This window comes from Falco punctatus, assembly GCF_963210335.1.
Source record: "Falco punctatus genome assembly, chromosome: 19".
In the NCBI taxonomy this organism is placed as follows: Eukaryota; Metazoa; Chordata; class Aves; order Falconiformes; family Falconidae; genus Falco; species Falco punctatus.
Genome location: NC_137599.1, coordinates 3913858 through 3934089, shown reverse-complemented (window position 1 = coordinate 3934089; position 20232 = coordinate 3913858). Strand labels below are relative to the sequence as shown.

Here is a 20232-nt window from a genome sequence, read left to right as displayed (position 1 = left end):
CCTGCCCCCACCCCGAAACAGCTAATTTCATCTTTCAGAACATATTAACCGTGTTTTCTTGTAGTTTGCTTACAGAAACCACTGCCAACAGGAGGAGAGTGTCCATAATAACTCGTTTTGGTGTTTTGCAGCATTAGGACTGATCAAAGTCTCCCAGGAGTGTTATAGCTTCTGATATAGATCCACCTATTAGATGCTCCTTTATACGATATTAAACTTAGAGCATTTTGGCAACATCTGATGCAGTTCATCCGCGGCGAATTCTGAAGGAATAAGAATCAACCCAGTTCCACTCTCAGCTTTGCAAAGTTTTTGCTTGTATTGCTTATTTAAATTTTTTTTCTTACAGAAAGGTGTTTCCCTTTTGTAAAATTCCCAAGTTTAGTTCCTTGGGTGTCCGTTTCTTAGCATCGCTTTTTCTCTCTCCTGGATGGAGGAAAAGGGTTTTGTGCCTTAAATGCACCTGGGCACCTCAGGCTGGATTTCTAGTTTACGGATGTTTCTGCTCCTAAGAATTCTGCTTCTTCAGCACATCAGGCTCTGCAAGTGAGGGGTTAGTCTGTGCATTAACAAATTTCGCCTCAGTTTCCCTGATCTTAAAATTTACCCCTTTTCTTCAGAAGCCAGTTGCTTGACACTTTAAAAAAAAAAAAAAAAAAAAAAAAAGGCATCCACTAGAAACAATTTACTTTGTTTTTTTCATACATGAAACTAAAAAGGGCAAGCCATGGGGTACTCAAGAAAATGTGAAAATCAAATTTTTTTTCTGCATAAACCATAACTGTTACATCCTGAGTCACAGCAGGAACCATGGTGCCTCACTGTCTTCGAGCAACGAACCACAGAAGTGGCTGTCGCGGTCACATTCTAGCAAAGGATTTTGTTCCTCAGACACTTTTCTCCCACAATAGCAACAGTCCAGCGATGAGGAAAAAATAGCTTCATCCCTTACACCCAGACAACAATGTGGCAAACACACTTATAATTTGCTGAATGGGCCTGGAGCGTGTAAGTTATAAAATAAACTCAGATGAGGATACGGCCACGAGGGGAAGGTTGTAGCATGACTTCAGCACATCTGGGGCCACACAGGACTCAAGGAGCCTGAAAATCCTGAGTTTGCCCTTCGTTTCCCATTGCAAACCCAAGTTTCTTCACATTTCTCTTTGGAGTAACTCAGAATAATTGTCCTACCTGAAGGTTTCCCTCAGCCTTTGCCATGAGCAAGTAGTAGAATGTGGTTGTTTTTCTAACTTGCCCACCCAGGCACTGGTCTTTCCTAAAAGAACTGGTCCAGCTGGGAGTTTAACTTCCTTAGGTGTGAACTTCTTCCATGCAAAGGAGTTCCTCACCAGTTTTCCTCGCCACTCGGTTGCACCAGCAAACTTTGCTGGGGTGGGGTATGCAAGGGACACTGCAAAATGGCAAGGGAACCCTCACATCCATCCAGCAGTGGACAGTCGCTACAATTCAGAGATATTTTTTAAAAAAATGCAAACCAAAAGAAAAATCAGGTTTATTTCTTTTTAAGTGCAAACCAAAAGAATAATGAGAATTTTTTTTTAAGTGCAAACCAAAAGAATAATGAGGTTTATTTCTTTTTAAGTGCAAACCAAAAGAATAATGAGAATTTTTTTTAAGTGCAAACCAAAAGAATAATGAGATTTTCTTTTTTTTAAGTGCAAACCAAAAGAATAACGGAGTTTCTTGATGAAGCACCTGCCTACTTTTATTCTATTTTTATTCATTTCTTTTGAAGCGGAAGGAGGAGAGGGGGAAGGCAACATTTTATTTAAATCTTCGCTACAACTTTAGGGTTAAAAATTAGTTTGCAGGTAGACGTCTCCACCTCGTGGTGCGAAACTGAAGTACCTTTAGAAAAATTCTGAACTGCTCTTTTATGCAAAGGCAATATGCTAAATTCCCCTTTGTAAATTATTTTCCAAGGCAAACTGTGCTTGTCAGCAGCGTGCTTATGCAAAAAGGCAGGGAGATAAAAGGTTTTATGGAAAATTGACCCCCTATGTACATATCTGATGGTGCATTATAGAATGTTTAAAGCATTGTTGTTTCTTAAAGTATTTAATTTGTCAGGTTTTTTTTTTAACCAGAAAGTGTTTAGGACAGTTCTGTGTAATTTAATACAGAAAACAAAGCCTAAACCCTCAACTTTTCCTCAAGTCATATAAGTCAAGTATTTAGGCTTTTTAGAAGTATTTATAGGTTTAGCCTGATTAACTCTGCAGTTCTGGAATGTATATATTATTTATCATAACCATGTTCTGAACAGCTCACAATCGTCTTAGAATTAGTTTATATACCCATGTCCTGACCCCCTGCTCCATCCCATTTACTGCCTCCAACTGGTGAGCTCCCAGTTTATAGTAGAAATTCTTGTTTGGCAAACTCATTTGCCTGATCTATATATTGTTATCTGATTTTAGTAACTGTAAGTCTCACGATAAAGCAATAATTCATCCGAAGAAATAAAATGAGTCAAAGATCAGAATGTCCAAACCCAGGACAAGCCAGTTGCCAGGTGTATGGACAAGAATTGCATTTTGTTTCCACTTACATTGATAGTGGGCTGGTGACTTGCAAATACTACTGGAAAAGAGATAATTCAAAATGAATTATGAAAAAATGATCAACAATCCATTTTTCTCAGTCTCTTACAAAACACACTTTTCCCACGTAAGATGACAGGCTCTAGAAGGGTCCCACCATACCTCCTGATTTGCTACCTGATCTTCTAAAAAGATGAAACCCAAAACATCCTCTTCATTATATTGACTTGAGAAACTTTTTCGGAATTTCCTTTAGAATCCTCTCATTTGGCAAAAAATCCTCTGGGAGGATAATCAAGCAATGGAAGAAGGAATAAGGGTAATGCCACAAGGAAGGTCAGCACATCATCTCTGCTCTCACCCCCCGGCGTGACCTGCATCTGCCAGGGGCTTTAGGTTCAGCACCCTGAAGCACTGATTAGTGTAAATTCACTTTTTACGGGCTACAGAACTTTGGATGTTTGGAAAACAGTGGAACTGGTGCACAATTCAACGGCAGCCACAGTGAGATTGCATTTACGAGGACTACCAGCAGAGTGAGATACTCCACCGCCAGCAATTAATTCCTTCTCAGCAGAAATTACAGGGGGAAGAGAATTGGAATCTGAATTTCAATCTGAAGTTGAACAGAAATAGGTTCTCATTGCTCTAGCTCTAAGGTGTAAGAACTGACTGAACTTGAATTACGATCTAGGATTCCATAGGACATCTTTAATACCAGAATTTATGCTGAACTCTTCAAAACTATAAAGTCCTGTGACTTTGTAGTCCTGTGACTACATTGCAAACAATAAGAATTAAAATAATACTTTTTGAACTTAGGGAAATTAAAAAAAAAAAAAAAAAATCATTTCATCGTCCATAACAGTCATTCAGCATAGGAATGAATTCTGGCTGTTCCGAAAATCTTTTCCAGAATTTTATGTGTTTAATTTTACGCATTTAATCTTTTCCAAAATTATATGCATTTAATTGCATATAGTTCAGCTAGCTGCAGGGAAAGAGCCCGCGCAGCACAATGACAAAAGCAGCAGCAAAGCATGGTCTCAAGAAAAGTAGTGCAGAAATCTTAACACTGAGGAAATTGGAAAGCTTATCATGTGGCAGATAATCCTATAAATTATTTATTTATTAGGATCTCCAGAAACATATGGGTTCCTTATTACAACAAACATCCCGAATGAAAATGTTGCACTCTGTCCTGTCTCCAAACGAACCAGGAACTGAAGTATAAGTGTAGATTTGTTAATCTATACCCACAAAAAACGATTTGAAAACGTTGAATGTTCTGTTCCTATCTGTTCCTTGGGGATGCCACGGTTCCTGTTTCTTTTGTGTGGTCTGATGAAAACAACAGATGAGTTTTGCAATCTGCCAAAAGCTGAGCTGATTTTGTGGGGTTTTTTATTTTACAAATATTTGCCCGTCAAACTCTTTAACTGTTCCTTCGCTGAGCCTAAAAAATATTCTTGATTGAATAGAAAGCTTCTGGTGCCTTGGACCTTGTTCAGGACATTCAGCTCTTCATACATTAGCCACAACAGCATGCACAATGTAAAGACAGAGCTCATTATGTTAAAAAAAAAATGATTTATCAAAGTTTTTGGCAGACGGTCTTTCCTGTCTTAAGGATTAATGTTGTAGCTGAGGCACTGCTTGCTTTTATGACCTTTCAAGGAAAGGATATTCCTCATCTTTACATGGCACAGGGCCTCAAGTCCAGAAAAAAAAAACAAAACAAAAAAAAAACCAAACAAAAACTGCAAGAGGAGGGACAAGCAAGGAATACAGAAGTTGGGGATCAGGCAGCGATCTTTCCTCCCTCAACAGGGCTCAGCACACAGCTGCCGAAACAACTGCACATACTTTGCCTCCTGCAACTGCTACGTCTTCAGACCTGGACATACAGTTACCTCTTTTTATTCATATTTATCTCTTAATAGTAGAGAGGAATCAAAAGGCATTGTTTTAAATTGCAGGAGACAATCCCGATTAGGTGGGAACAGATCCAAGGTGCAAGAAAAACATGGATACATCTCCCCACCCCAGAATTTATTGCATCAAATTCCTGGGTTTCAATGACAGCGGCACCACCAATTTTTTTTGAGGGTTTCATGTCAATTTTTTTAGGAACAAGGCATTGTCAGTGTCTGTCTGTCAGGGGTTCTTTCTCCAGAGAACATTATATATAATTTTATATATGTATATCTCCCCATATAACATTGCTAGTTGCTTACTTGTCTCCTGCAAACTTCAGGGGTTTGACCATCAGCCTTCCTACCTACTTCCACAGCTGGATGGGGTAGCAACTACCTCCGTGAGAAGAGCGAAGATAGAAACGGTAAGACCATGATAGAGCTCATTCATTCGATCTAATTATTGCAAATGCAGCGGAGTTTTTCCTGCAAGCGAACCCAACGCACCCAGGTAACTCAAGTTTGCCATCATTCACCTGTAACACCTCTTGCACCTTTCCTTCCAAACACCTTGTTGTAGGAAACACCTTGTAAGAAACACCTTGTTGTAGGAAACACGGTAATAAAACCAGCTAAAAGCAAAACCAGTGATCTTCCAAACATAAAATCTTACAACAGGCAGATGAAATGTTGGGTAATGTAATTAAGCAGTTCCCATCGAGTGGTTTTTTCCTTTTAATATTTCAAACTTAAAGCTGCCCGCTTCTTTCTTCTGCTTTTTGCCTCCGCCGCTCTCTGTCCTAAAATAAATTATCATGTAAGTGTCTGTGAACACATCTTGATGTTTCCTGTACCTGAAGCAGGGTTTGTTTTTTTTTTTTTTTCACTACTGCAAAACCATCAAATTTAATTAATACCGGAAATATTGATGTAGCGCTAAGAGAAACATTATCATTAAATCAGAAATTCTTGCGATAGTGATTCCAGCTCCCCAGCTGCCGAGCAAGTCAGACACTGAATCTCAGTCAAAATATCAGATGAGATTGTGGAAGGAAAAAAGCCTTCATCGTTCTGCTCGGTGATTTGACTGCACAGCTCCTGCGTTGGCACCAGCACCCTCCGATCTTATAGGGAATCATACGCTAAGGTCATAGAGGTGCCTTTAAAAATTTAGGGGAAAACCTGAGAAAGTTAAGGAAAGTGAAAAATTCAAGGAGGGAGGAAGAATACAAGTTGAAGACTGCAAAAAAACCACCAAAACCCAAAACCAAAACCAAACCAAAAAGGATAGATGAATTAAAACAGAGCAGTAGGGCATGAAAAGATATACATGGAGGAAAAAAGCAAGGTATTTTAAAAGAGTGTTGTGTTCACAGTGAGCATGTTATTGCATGCACTTTAATTTGCAGAAAATTAAGTAGAGAGGCTGACAAATGTGAGAATGTACAAGTGCTTTTGCAGAAAAGGCAAAGGCAAATCAAACAATCAGAAAATCACATTGGAACTGCGAATGTTACAGGCATATTGGAACATCAGATTCAATTTGCAAATGACTCACCATGAAGAGTTAATAGGTTGCAAATCTATTTTTTTAGTCCGTGCCTTAGCTGCTGTGGGCATGAACAAAGGGGGAAGGATGCATTCTGTTCAATTTACCTTCATCTAGTTTTATTGAGACTGGAGCGACGTGGCAACAATCCCAGCCTCGCACACAGCATCTGCTGAGGAGAAATTAAGTGGCATAGCATGGGTTCAACCACCTCATCCGAAAGAGCCCCTAATACTAGACTGAAAGAACCCCAGATACTATACTAAGGTCACTTCTCACGATTGCCAGCGTATTGGTTTTGAATAAAGCAATAGGAAGGAAAACTAGCCAGGCAAAACTTCCAAACTAATGCAAGAACAACACCCGTTTCACCCTCCTTTGTTCAATCAGCGATTTCTAAAGGGACAGGCGAAATGGGATGTGGAGAAGAAAACCCCAAGTCATTAAATCAACGGGAACTGAAGTATTTTAATAAGCTTACTCTTGAGATCCTGCTTTTAAGCGTACCGTATTTGCAGAGCAAAGGACTCACACAGAGGAGAATGAAGTGGGTACGCTGGGTAGAGCTGTACCTGATTCTGTGGTAAGTGTAATTAATGAATCAGAAGTGTGGTAAGTGTAATTAATGCACCAGCTGATCACCTTGGTTCAATATTCTTGGTTATTAGGTGGCCTGTATGTCTCAAAGATGCAGCGACAACATTAATCTGGGAGATTAACAGACTCACAAATTGTATGTTAACCCTTTGCTTACCCAACCATTTCTTTTGCACTATTTTATAGTTTTAGCCCATCGTTCATCTTGAATGGCTTGTTCTCAAGTCATGTGCTAGGTTAAGAAGACATTAATTCCATGGATATTCCCTTCAAATCACCTTTGTGTGCAAAGAAACCAAGAGTGTTGCAGTATGTGACGAATACATTGCTGTAAAACTCAAGAAATGCAACAGAAGCCAGGTTTAATCTACTTACGAATTTTGCAGCTGAAGCATAAAAATGATTTTATGACAAAACCATGGCCAAAACCAGATAATAGTACTGTAATTTTTTTAAAGTGTACTGTGCTTTTGGTAAAAGTCTTCAGGGCTAAAAGCATTCATTAATCACATAAGCTAAGATATTCATTATACTACTTCAAACTGAGAAGCTGGTTGTTTGGCACCTTCTCTCCAACATTATTTCTCTGATATGACATATAATTCCTGCTCGAACACTCCCTACAAACTGGTTGAAAACCTGTTCCTAGAAGTTTTGGGAGAAAAGAGATAAATGTATCATACAGCCATGATATCACTGTTACGAATAACTGACTTTTTTTTTTTTTTTTTTTTTTTTTGAGAAGGAATGCAGGCTTTCTCACTCTCCGCATCTCCTCCTCCAAATTACCAAAAACCTCATAGTGATTTCTTGCAAATACAGGCCTTTTAAACTGGACTAATTTGTCATATGGCATTACAGCAAAATGCAAATTAACATTTCCTGACTTTGTCCAATATCTCATGTCCTTCAACACAGCTCTTTACCATGTAACTCTTTAACTTTCATTGCTAGGAGATCATTTTTCCCTTCTGTGTACACCGCTCCCACTAGTTCTAAGCTTTCTGCTTTTTCTGTTCTTTTATCCCTTCAGAATGACAGAGAAAACCACTAAAACGACTGATAGACCCAAGGAACCTGTCTTTGGGTTTGGCATTTGCTTTCTAATTCTCACTCCTGCTTTAGCCACCTTCTTGTTTCCTTCTCAGGTGCTCACTGCTCCGGTCCCTGCACCCCCCTCCAGCCCCCCACCCTCTGCCAGCTCTCCAGCGGTGGCTCCGATGCAGCAAAGCTCTCAAGTGCCTAATTCTCCCTTCTCCCTCCTGCTTTGTGCTTCACTCTTTGGATGTTTACTGCCTTAACCTGCCACATATTTTATCCTATACACCTAGACAATAATTCCTCCAGCACGCTGTGTTTAGGCACTACGTAGCCTGACAGTATAGACACCCCTTTTCTCAACACCTACAGACCAACAGTCACAACAAATGTGATGTAGCAAATTTTAGCACATGCAGTGTTCTGCAAAACCAGCGGTCGTGATTGTTATTCGCATAGATCTATCTGTGTCGGACATTAAACTACTACCACCTGTAGTGTAAGCCAGGCTTCAGATGAACCGCAGTGTAGATGTAGCCTTATACACTGTGTTAGCTACTTAGGGATGCAAAATGAAGAACAGGTAAAGAATTCAGGAGTCCTGGCTCCTAGAATTCAACTGTAATTATAGATCACTTCCTTTTTAATAAGTAGGCCAGATCTTGTTATTAAGAAGAGAACTTTCCCTCACTGAATTGCTTGATGCCTTTATGCCTCAGTTAACCCATCTCCAAGCTTCACTGGCCAGTTGTTTCTCTCAGAAGTGAAAATGAGCTTTTTAGTTACAGAATCCTGTCAAGATCTTGGAGCTCGTCACATAGAAAATCATCTGCAGAACTGGAACAGCCTTAATGTGCGAGCAGACCCTTAGGGAGACTCGTTCCATCACTGAACGCAGGCTCCTGAGTGCTGAAAATCCTTGCTGCAGCTCTGCTTCCTACCGTGGGATGGATCTGATGGAACTCAGAACAGCTGAGATCTTCCTGCCGTGTATGCTAAAGCCATTTATTCTTGAAAAAAAAAAAAAAAAATTCTGCTAGCATGGGACTTCACTTTCTAAAGAACTCAGGTTGACTACGGTGGAGAAGACCATGAACGCTGGAGGCTGACTTGCCTTTGTAAGCCCACGTGCAGTTCCACGAGCCATAAGACCCACTCTCCTTATTTTCAGTTTGGTGCTAGTTTCAGCCTTTTCCCTTCTCCAGGCAGACAAGCAATGGTGCTAAATCCTTGCCCGTGCAGCTCAACGGCCATGCCCTGCTGAATTCAGCAGATGTCAGCTGGACCAGTCAGATGCAGGAGGTACCACGTCCCCCGTTCCTGCCTCGGGTCATCCTGGCTTGAGCTGTAAAAGGGAGCTACGATCTCTGACTACAGGTCTACTCCATCAGCCTCAGGAAAGCTATTTAACTTGTTTCTGCCAGGTAAGAATAAGAACTGTAAATATTCATGAAACAGGTCTGCAAAATGCCCCTGAAAATAAACTTCAGAGATGCTAGGTATTATGATCCATTCTTGTAATATTTTAACATGCCAAAAATGCCCAGCAGATGAAGCAAGCCCAGGGCTGGCTCCCCAATCTTTTATTTAGACTCCCTGTCCTCCTCTTTCCCTCTTTATGTGTCAGTACCAACACATTTTTTTCATTTCACAGTCTCCTGAAAGCAGGACAAATGTGAGATTGCCAAATGACCCATCCTACGCGTGAGAGCAGCTCAAGGAACGGTCAACGACAATTTTTCCTCACCTCGCAATGACTTGTGTGCAGATGACTTCCTAACAGAGTATTGAACTGTCTCCAGGAGCATCAGCTGTGCCAACGAGTGTCATCTTGTACCACTACCAGTGAACTTACCACCGGGTCTTTGCTGATACAGCAGCTTCAGGCAGCAGCGTAAATTTTTTTTCTGCTCCATTTCCCAATGTCTTGCTACAACAGCTTTTAGCCTGACATCACATGAATTCTTTGGGGAAATGCTGCGGTTGGGCAGATAGACAACATTGGGAAGTGTTTGCAAGGGAGGTTCTAGGCATAGGGGGAGCGCAACATCTCGTACGTTCTCCCTTGGAAACGGAGCTTCACGTTCTTACAGTGCTGCAGTTCCCTTCAGAAATCGTTCTTCCCTGAGAGAGCCTGGACCACCAACCCCAGCTTGGTGCTGGTGAATGTTCATTCCTAGCTTGGAGAGAAGTCAAAGCACCACAAACATGATTAAGAAGCTACAGTGAAGTCTAAAATACATCTGGCTTGTGTTTAGGCTGGCTTATCGTAGATAGCACAAGTTTTTAAAACTTGCTTGAATAATCGTTCTTCACCTGCGCGGCACCAACAGGTTGTTACTCCGAATAATGAGATGGAGCCAGTAAAAGTGAGAACGGAGTCTAGACACTAGGAAAGAGTGAAGAATTGTTTTCCCCAAAGAGAAAGTGGAAGACTGAAACTGTGACAGTTCATAGAGCCGTTTGAGTTGGAAGGAACCTTAAAGACCCAAAGTTGTCAAAATGTAGTCCCAACCCCCCGCCATGGAGGAGCCACAACATCTCTGGGCAACCTGTTTGTGTCTCAGCACCCTCCCAGTTAGCCGGCCCCGGGCAATAGCCTAGAAAATGGCACTGGCACAGGCTGCCCAGAGGAGCTGTGGACACCCCCTCCCTGGAAGTGTCCCAGGCCAGGGTGGACGGGACTTTGAACAACCTGATTTAGCAGTTTTTCCACCCCTGCCCATGGCAGAGGGGCTGGAACGAGATGATCTTTAAGGTCCTTTCCAACCCAAACCATTCTGCGATTCCATGGAGATGGTTAGTAGAGAGCAATAAAGCAGCTACCTGAGACTAACAAACTTTTTCCGTCTTTAATTTCTGCAACTAAGCAGCAGCTTCCTGAATGCAGTATCGGCTAGTTGTTGCTCTCCAGCTTTCTTTCATCAGTGCTAAAACATGCAACGAAGTTAATAACAAGGGTTCATACACGTACAAGGCATCGCCCAGTCTTGGTCTAGTACCCACATGGAGGAAAGCTTTCCCAGTTACTTCAGTCGGGTGCATGGCACTGTTTGGGATTTATTAAAAAAAGTTTGGAGAGCACTATTTTTTAGTGGGTGTTATTAATTTGCGATTTAGTATCTCATAAAATTTCAAGAGTAGACCTTGGTGCCTGGAGTTTTCTCCACGAGATGCAAATTTTTCTTAGACTTCTGACAAGCTGGTGTCTCTGTTGTTCAGCCAAATGTTCCTTTGCCATGTGATCAGAGTAAAACCTGTCCATCTAAGAAATCACTTTGGATTTCAGGTGCAGACAGAATTGTACTGGGTCAGGTGCAGCAAAAGCGGAGTGGGAGCAGGGCTCCAGCTCCAGAGAGCATCTCTGTCCCAAGAAACGGTGCAAGCGTGAAGGTGATTTAGAACAGGGCTATGCAAAAGTGGCATGGGATGGTTCAGGTCTGTCTTTATTGAGAAAGAAAGTCGCTTTGCCAGGAGGAGAGAGGTGAAGGCAGGGTGCAGCTTCTGTCATTTCCCCCTCCCCAAGTTATGTGGTTACTGTGCCAGGGCTCAGAGGCTTCCCAGTCCGTGAGGCAGCTGAGAAATGAGCTCCTGGAGGGGTCACAGGAGGAACCGACCGAAAGCCCAAAGATAAACCCCGCTGTCCCAGCCTCTGGCTCATTATGGAAGCATTCATTACGAAACCCCATCTCCATCAGTGCTGGTTTTTCCTCCCCGCCGCAGCACTCGCCTGAAGAGATGTTGACTTTACGAAGGTTAAAAGGTGGCTGCCTCAGCCAACAAATGGGGTTTAGCAGGCGGGGAGGGTTGTTGTTCTTTCTCCCTTCAGGAAGGAGGTGTCAGGAAGATGCCGAGGTCAGAGGCCCCCGCTGAGGCGCTGAGGGACAGCACCAGCTGCGGTGGGTGCGGGAGCCCCGCACCGGGGTTCTCACGCCTGGGGAGGCCAGGCTGTCTCCTTTTCCCACAGCTGAGCTTGCAGGAGCAGCAGTGACAGCTCTGCTGGGAAAACAGCATCCCAGCGGTTTAACCTGGAGTACCAAGTGATGCCCGACCTCTGCCCGGAGCTCCTGGGCATTCCCGAAGGGAGCCCAAAGCTACACCTGGCTGAAGGGGACACCAGACCAACGGGCAAGCCTCCCTCCTCTCCCCCAAGTACATGTGCAAGGACATAAACGTTGGCATAATTAGCTAGGTCGTTTTGTAAACTGAAAAACAACAGACCCAGGCTTGAATTCATACAACCTCCTAATAACCCGCGAGACTGAAGCGAGCGGGGGTGATACACATGAAAACACACACGGAGAATGAAAATGAAATGCTTTGCATTGGCAAAAAGTTCTGGCTCTTAGATTCTGCCAGTGCCCTGAACATTTGCATATATATATAAATTCAGTAAACCTGGCCTTTCAGAAAAAAAAGAATCTGGGGGTTTTCCTCCTGCCGGTGAGCAGGAAATATATTTTAATGTTTATTCTCAAACAACACAGCAACAGGTTTAAATAGTTAGGATAATTCTTCCTAGTGAATGGATTGGGCATCAGGTATTTAGTATTTTTGCAAGAATCTCACAATAGAACAGAATTTGATGTTCTTGTTCAGAAAGACCCAGGCTAAACCCACTTGATTTCTTGGAAAAGGCCAAGCTCTAAGAACCAATTCATATATCAGGATAAGCACAATTTTTTTTGTTTTGTTTTGTTTCACTTGTTGCCTTGAAACGTTACAATTCTGAATTATACAGAAGCCAAATAAAAGTATCACTTAAGCCCCTGTGACAAACTAAGGCTGTCCATCTGTTAAATCTCCGTGTCTAGGAGAGAAAACCACAAACCTCAGCACAAATGGTGGGAGGAGGGAAGGAGGGTGCACACAGCGTGGAGCAAGACCTCGGGGAATAAGTCTTGGAAACACAGATTATGGAAAGATGGAATACATGCACGCATAAATTGTCCTTAAAATCATGGAGAAGAACCTTGAGAGAAGTTGCAGGAACTGTAGCGTAGCAGGGTTTGGATTCTGAACTGCCACACTTCTGTGGAAAAGGGATTGAGAACAGATTCCCTGTTCATGTCTTTTCAACTCTGATGGCTCTAGGGTCGAAGAATCTGCTTTCTGTTAGGAAAAACTATAAAACTTTCAACAAAAGATGAAAAACATGTCTTGCATTGGCATAGAAGCGGAAGATTTCCTCACAGGAAGGAGTGGCATATTGAAAATTCCCTGGAAAGTAGAATTCAGAAAGAATAACCGCCACTGGCAACAACCCCCAGCTCTCAGCGAATACATGTTACAAAGCTAATAAAACAAACAGAAAATCACTCAAAACCTTGCATGTGTGCAAAAGCCAGGTTTAATACTTTTTTTTTTTTAATCTTAGGATTGGGCCTTAAATTATGTATAATCAGTGAAATCCTTCCTTACTTTATTTCCCACTTTAGTTCTTGAAATTTGGCATCTGTTGAATTCTGCATTAGGGCTTTTTCCAAATCCAAGACTTGGGGAGTTTTGTTTAACAGCGCAATAAAAATAACTTCATAGTGTTACAGGGAAACATTAAAGCCTTTTTTTTGGTGTGTGTGTGCTGCTTTTTCCCTTTAAAAAAAAAATACAGGCATTGTTTCTTTAAAAGGCTCCATCTGCAAATCCCATTAGATGTGCATATAAGGTTTCGGATGATTAATAGTTGCCTGCTTTGCTTTGGTTGGAGGGGCTGAGCACATGTATGTTAACCCCTCCCTCCCCTCTCTCACATTTCACTCCACAAACTTGACACTCTCTCCCCAGCCCGGTCTTTAAAAAAGTGGTTCCTGCCCAGCACTTTGCAAGGACGCACGCTGCAGCCCTTGGGAAGCGATTCGGGAGCATCGCTGCCTCGATCCGCTTCTTCCAGCCAGGATGATGAAGATGCTTAGAAGAGTTCCCGAAGTAACCAACCTGCAACAGCACAAACCCCACAGACAAAGCGTCGTTTAGGGAGGTGATCCGTTTGGTAAAGTTGGGAAGACCTCCTCCCTGCTCCTCTTCCCATTTCGAAGCCCGGTATAAGCAGCCAGGACCGCTGGCGTGTGGACAGGATCGGAAGCAGATGGATCCCCCCAGCAGCAGCTGCATGCGCAGCCCCCAGCCTCCTGCCCCGCTCTGGGGGTGCCTGCGGAGCACCCCCACAGATGTCCCCGCAGCGCCGGGGCTGAACCACTACCCGCCAGCACCGTTCTCCTTCCATCAAAAATCAGACTTTGCTACTTACTCCGATTTCTCCCCCTCCTGCCTGCTGACCGCTCTCCACAGCTTCCCGCAGGAGGAGCGGGCGCTGGGGGAGCAGCACCCCTCTTTCCAACACCCCGACTGGCATTTTGCAGCAACCGAGGCCAGGAGACGCCTAAATCCAGGACTGGCCTTGGGTTCTGGGGAGGCAGAAGGCAGCAGCCCCAATCTAGTGAGCGCGGTGGTGGGTATGGATGAAGATGATGAGGTGCCCGTAAACGCTACGAATGGGACTGAGAAAAAGTCATCCAAAAGGAAAAAGGAAAACTCAGGTAGGTCGTATGGAATCAGGGTTGTGGGGTAGCACAGGCTGTGGAGTGAGAGCACCTGTAAGATTAGGAATTAAGACGTCAAGCTGATGAGGAAACGAGTTTTAAAATTTTGCCCGGGGAAATAACAACACTGAAACGAAATGGCTTATTCTTTGATGACCTCTGGTGTCTGTATTTCACTCCTGTGGATCTTGTTTACTGAACGGGCATTTTACTCATCAGCACAATGTACGTTGCTGGGAATCGTATGGCACGTATACACTGAGCTGAAAGTCCTGGGATGCGGAGTTACACGCTGCATACCTGCCATATCTCCAGGCTTAAGAGAATGGCAGTCAAGGAGCAAAGATCCCTCATCTTGAGCTGCCTGTGCCAGGCAGAATTTTTATCCTAGGGTTTTGACATCTCGGTTTATGGGAAGAAGTACACGATGCAAAGTCTCCCTTTAGGTGTAAATTCTATTTGGCCTCACTAAGTAGTAAATGGTTTTACCTCCAAACAAGGAGGTGCTAAAAGTTTCCTGTCGGTACCATGTCCAACAACGCAGAAAATGTAGTTTTCATTGTGTCATCCTAGTTGATAAAACACATTCCTGCGATGTGCATTATTCAATAATTTCATAGTTATATTGTCGCGACGGAGGGAAGACACAGTCACTCAATATGAGTGATCAGCAGACTTCGTTTATTGTCCCTTACAGTCACCTTTTATGCCTTGTTATAATTAGCTCATACATATTACAAAAGTTAAGCTCATTATTGGTTAGTTGCCTAAATACCAAGCCCGCCCCTAGTTTCTCTTCTGTAGTTTTCTGTTCCCACCTGCAACATTCTTTTCCCACCAAAATCTTCCTGTTATTGTGTAACAAGGACAGCCAAAGACAGTGCATTTTGCTTTACTTCAGATAAGCTGAGAGCGATGTGCATTTTTGTCCAGCCAGCTGGACTAGGTCTATGTGAACTTTTTCAGCTAGCCAGTTATCCACATTATATAACCCCCGATCCACCGCTGTCTCAAATCTAGAGATGTGAAATATGCATAAAATTGTTTTCTCCTAAGCCGTCAAAAATTAAGATGCTTAGATGCTTTCATTTGCTGCAGTATTCATTTACAAGCTGCAGTGTATTTTTCCCCACAGCACTGCTACAAAACGAGGAGTATTTTCCAGTATCCCCATTTTACAGATGGACAGCACAGCGACAAAAGTATTTATTTATTTTTAGCTTTCACAGGTTAGCTACAGAAGCCGCCTCTAATCCAACTTTCATTTCTCCAGTTTGCAATTTAAACAAAACGCTTGTATTCACGCTCTTGCTGTCACACAGTTAGTCCTAATCTCTGCTCTCTTCCAATAGGAATAGGCTGTCAGGGAACACTTAAATAATATTCAAAAACTCTTGATGATCAGAATCTACTCCCTTCAGTTATCTGTTTTTTCTTTATAAACACAGCTTTGTAGAATTTAAATTCATTTCTATTAAAAAAAAAAAAAAAAAAAAAAGGCCAAACAAAAAACACGTTTGGGGCAAAAAATTTCCCCGAAATCCAAATGCAATGACGTTTTAAAAAAATAAAATGAAAGTAAATAATGCTGTCTTTAAACATTTGCTAGTCAAAGGTAAACAGCGTATTTCAGTATACTTGGGTTAGAGGGGTGGTCTTATTCTTGCAGAGATTGATGCCAAAGCACATCTCGCTGCTTTAAGGCAAATATTCCTTCTATTCTCTGTTACCAACACCCTTGTCACCCTCCCTTCATGCTCGCTGCTGTCCCCCACACTTTCCCTTTCAGGGGAGCTGTAAGCAATGACACCGCTGGAAATCACGGGGTCTCCTACCTTCTAGCAACTGTCGCTGTCTGTACAAGCTGTTTCTCCAGCAAAGGCAGAATAATGAAAACATCCCAAAGGGGGCTCCGTGGCTTTTCATTTCACTCCCTCCTTTCTTTTTTTCCTTTTTCTTTCTGCTTACCAGGCAGCAGATGGAATGATGCGATACTCCTCCTGCCAGCTTTGCCTTCCTTCTGTCCCCAGGCCAAATAAAGCAAACGAGGGCAGTCTATGAGCAATTTTATCGTGATTTCCTTTGCTTTTACAGTGGTTCCAGAAATGCAGCTGGACATGTCACATACTGATTGTTTATTCTAAGTAGAACATAAGTCTCCTCTCTCCTCTTGAGAATTTTCCTTAACTGCTTTTAAAAAATAAAATTAAATTAAAAAATAAAAATTAAAATAATAATAATAATAAAAAATTCTAGGTACCCAGAGCCTTCTCCTCAGAGACTGGGCTAGTAAAGAAAAATATACTGAATTCATTTGAAGACAAACCCTATAAAATAAACTATTTCTTTTAATTGGTGCCTTATCCACCACAGTTTCACCTGAACTGCAATATAGATACAGCATTACTGCGACTTGTACTCATGTGTGCAAAAACCTTTGGTTCTTGTGAAAACCATAGTTATTACAAGTTATACAGATCTTGGACCATGGCTCTTTGCAACACATTCTGAGAAAAGTCTGAGAGAGGCATTTATTTTAGACAAATAAGCAGAATGGTGCAAAAAATACTAAAAAAGCTTGTCAATCCTTAAACTCGCTTTGAAGCACTGATGTATTACAAACATTTGAGGAATATGGCAATAACAACAGTGGCATCTAGTCCAAGTACTCGTGGATAAACACGCACACACCTTTCCATTTCTCTACAGGCTCCTGTGATTTAGGTTGCCCTGTTTAGGTGCCCGCAGGTAGAATTTCACCTTGCGCTGGCTTTCACGGCTGCCCCTCCTCTCCATCCACAAGCCACGGCCGTTAATGTTTGCAAATAACGTTTCAGTAAAGTGTCTGTCTGTCCTAAATCGTACCTATGTTATCACACACCTGAAGTCCCCAGATCTCCAACAACAGCTCTGCAACACCTAGTAGGATTCAGGCAGCTGTACTGAATGTGAATGAAACAATACAGACTGTTAGCAAGGCTGGAGCAGAGATGGGAAAGCAAAAACAGTGTGCAATGATTCCCTTAACGATGTTAACCATACGATATCCATACGATGTCCTTGACTGAAGAATTCCAGAAAGGTTTTTATATTCAAATGCGCAAAGCTGATCTGCATTCCTACCTGCCAACCTTTCCCAGCTTTGCACTAACTGTAAAGAGGATTTTCCAAGCTTGCAATTCCCCTTTACAGTCGCGGTAGCACAAAAAGCCTTTTTTTTAAAAAAAAAAAAATAGCGTAGGTAAGAGCAGATAGCAGCAGATAACCTGAGGAGGACCGAAAAGCAAAGAATAGGCAAATCTCCGACCAGTTTGAAGGGGTCTGGGTGCAGAACGTCGTGTGTCATAGCCCTCCACGCAGCCACCGCTGAGCATTATTCCACGAGGTGCACGCTGGAGTAACTTCTGGATGCTTTATTATCAGCTGCCAAATGAATCCACTATTGATGAGGTCACTTACTTGGCCAACGTTTCCCGATAGCTTTCGGAATTTTATGTTGCACTGCAGCAAAATCTATCAGCGTCTTGCTACTCAGTTTAAGCGCTTAGAATAAATACGCCCTCAAAGCCTTCAGCATGGGGGACAAAAGCGACGTGGTGCAGTTGCTTCGGATTTTTTGCCAGTAGTTTGCAGAATAACAAACACCAGGTGCATCAATCCGGGCTGTGGATCACCACAAACATCTATCAGGCAGGCTGGATCCTCCACGCACAGGCACCAGCACCCTCTGTGGTGCCCAAACCCTGTGTCTGCACCGTGCAGAGTCCTCGTGCTTTCCTCCAAAGCGTTAGTTGTTAGTAGACCAGTCCGACACGGTGAGGGAGAGTAAGTACTACACCGTGAGAGCTGATCCTGATTCAGTTACACTAGATGTAAGCACAAAGCAAAGCCAGCTCCTGCTGCCCAGCCCCCAGTGCTGGATCTAGCCCCTTGTTTTGCAGGGAATGGGCTGCCCCTTCATTCACACGTGTACGGATTGGTGCCTGCCACAGGTTTTGTTCTGGAAACTTCACAGCATAGGGAGATGGACCATTTGGGCACGTATTCTGCTGCAGCCCTTGGGAAAGGCTCTTGGGTTCACGTCAACCACACATGGAATGGAGGGACCCTGGCAGTACGTGTGCTTCATGGCAGGGACACAGATGTCCCTGTCATTCCCAAGCAGTTTTGTCGGGTTTTGTTGTGCTTTTTTTAAAAAAACTATCAGTGCAGGAGGAAAATCTTTCCAAGCCAATTCATCCTTTCAACCAGATTTGCCATTTTCCACATTCTGTTGTCAAAACTCTGAAGCAACTAAGCCCTATTTCCAACTTTTTTTTGGAAATAAAAAGCAACAACCTATTTCCAACACCACAAAACCTCCAGCCATGAATAATCACATCTCTTTACAACACCCTGTGGCATAAAGCCTGGATGACCAGCTCCAAGCTCCACATCCTCTGCTCCCAGCAACACTTGGCTATTTAAAATTATCCATGTTGGGGTTTTGGAGGTGAAAATGGGTGAAACTGCCCCTTCGGAAGGATGTCCTTCGCACAGGGCTCACTGGTGAGCTCATGTGCATGTTCAGGTTATATTAGCTAGTTTTATTCCAGATTAATTCAACGGAGGTGGCTTTAGTCCCTGCAGTGTTATGGGAATTGGAGAGCTGCTTCACCCTGCCATGGGTTTGCTGGGAGAGCAGAGACCCCCAGGGGGAAGCTCTGGAGATCAAGGCTCCCAAAGCTGGTGGCAAAAGCATGGGGAGCAACTCCTGGGGTTCTCTCCTCATACTTTCCCCAACTTTATTTGGGCATTTTTGAAGTATAAGTAGCAGGAACAACGTTGATGAAAACAAGACTGATTTCCTCATAGTGGATAGCAGTACAGCTGCAGCCTGTCACACACTGGTCCCTGTGCACATCATCACTAATGGGACCTGTGTTTGAGTTCTGTTTCTCACGGATGGAGCCAAGATCAGGTCAACCATGAAGCCTACAGCCACACATCTCAAATTTTTCCAGCTTTATTACTCTGGCAACCAAAGGGACATCTAGAAGATGCTGCTGCCTGTCCAGCTCATTGCTACAATTTCGTATATCATTTCTATGTAGAAATATTATGCTAGTACACACAGAACTTCATGGCACACTGGTTACACACAAAAATTGAGTAATTAATCCTCAACATAATGAAAAAACCTACCAGCATCTTCAGTTCAGGGAATCTAGCCAGGCACAGGAGCAAGAGGTGAGAAAGGGTCAAGGAACGTGTAAAACTGACTCCCTGACAGATGGGCAGTTTGGGTTTTGTTCACTGAAACAAGTGCTTTTCTCCTTGCATTGCTTGGAGATTCTTCACAAGCAAGATTTAAAAATGCAAGAGAGAAAAGAAAAAGAAAAAAAAAAGGAAAAAGAAAAAAAGAAAAAAGAAAAAAAGAAAGATTGCCACAGTCTTAGGCAAAGTGACTATTTGATTTTTGGCTTCACTGGTGCAGCATCCCTTTGGCTATGGCTTGAAATTTGTCTTTGAAATAGGCAGCCAAGTGCAGAAATAGCATAAAAGGTTGTTTCAGGGCAGCACAGCGACAAGGATGATGACAAGGATGATACTGAGGCCAGTCAAGCACACAGACACCAGATCTCCTTGTGGTTCTCATTCAGCAAGGAGCAGAAGCAGCTCAAAGCCTGGGGTATCATGTGCCAATTCAAAGAACGCTGGCGCTCTGGTCTTGCTTGTTTTACCACGTTGCCCCCACACCCAAACAGCGTTCCCAGGCCATACACTGGCTTAGGGGGTTTGCTCAGCACCTTAAACCCAGCACCAAAGACCATCACCACGCACCTTACACGTTGTATACACCAGGTGCAGTCTTTGCTGCCCATTGCTTGGGAGATCAGGAGAGAGTGGTAACACGTATATAAGGAATGAAAGTAAAGATGCGGGGAAGGAAACTTTGGAGGCAATTAGGGCAAGGAACGACCACTCCCTCCCCATAGCTTCTCATTTCTGACCTTGCACACCCACCCCACCCTGACCCTGAGCCC

General features: G+C 43.0%; 1 protein-coding gene across 1 annotated transcript in view; it reads left to right on the top strand.

The window, feature by feature from the left end:
• Nucleotides 1-10: 10 nt before the first annotated feature.
• MEOX1 (mesenchyme homeobox 1) overlaps nt 11-20232 on the top strand; it is a 35453-nt gene continuing 15231 nt past the window's right edge. The window contains exon 1 of the mRNA XM_080369872.1: nt 11-14203. Coding sequence (XP_080225998.1) covers nt 13753-14203 — 451 coding nt within the window. The 5' untranslated portion in view covers nt 11-13752. The remainder of the gene's footprint in view (nt 14204-20232) is intronic.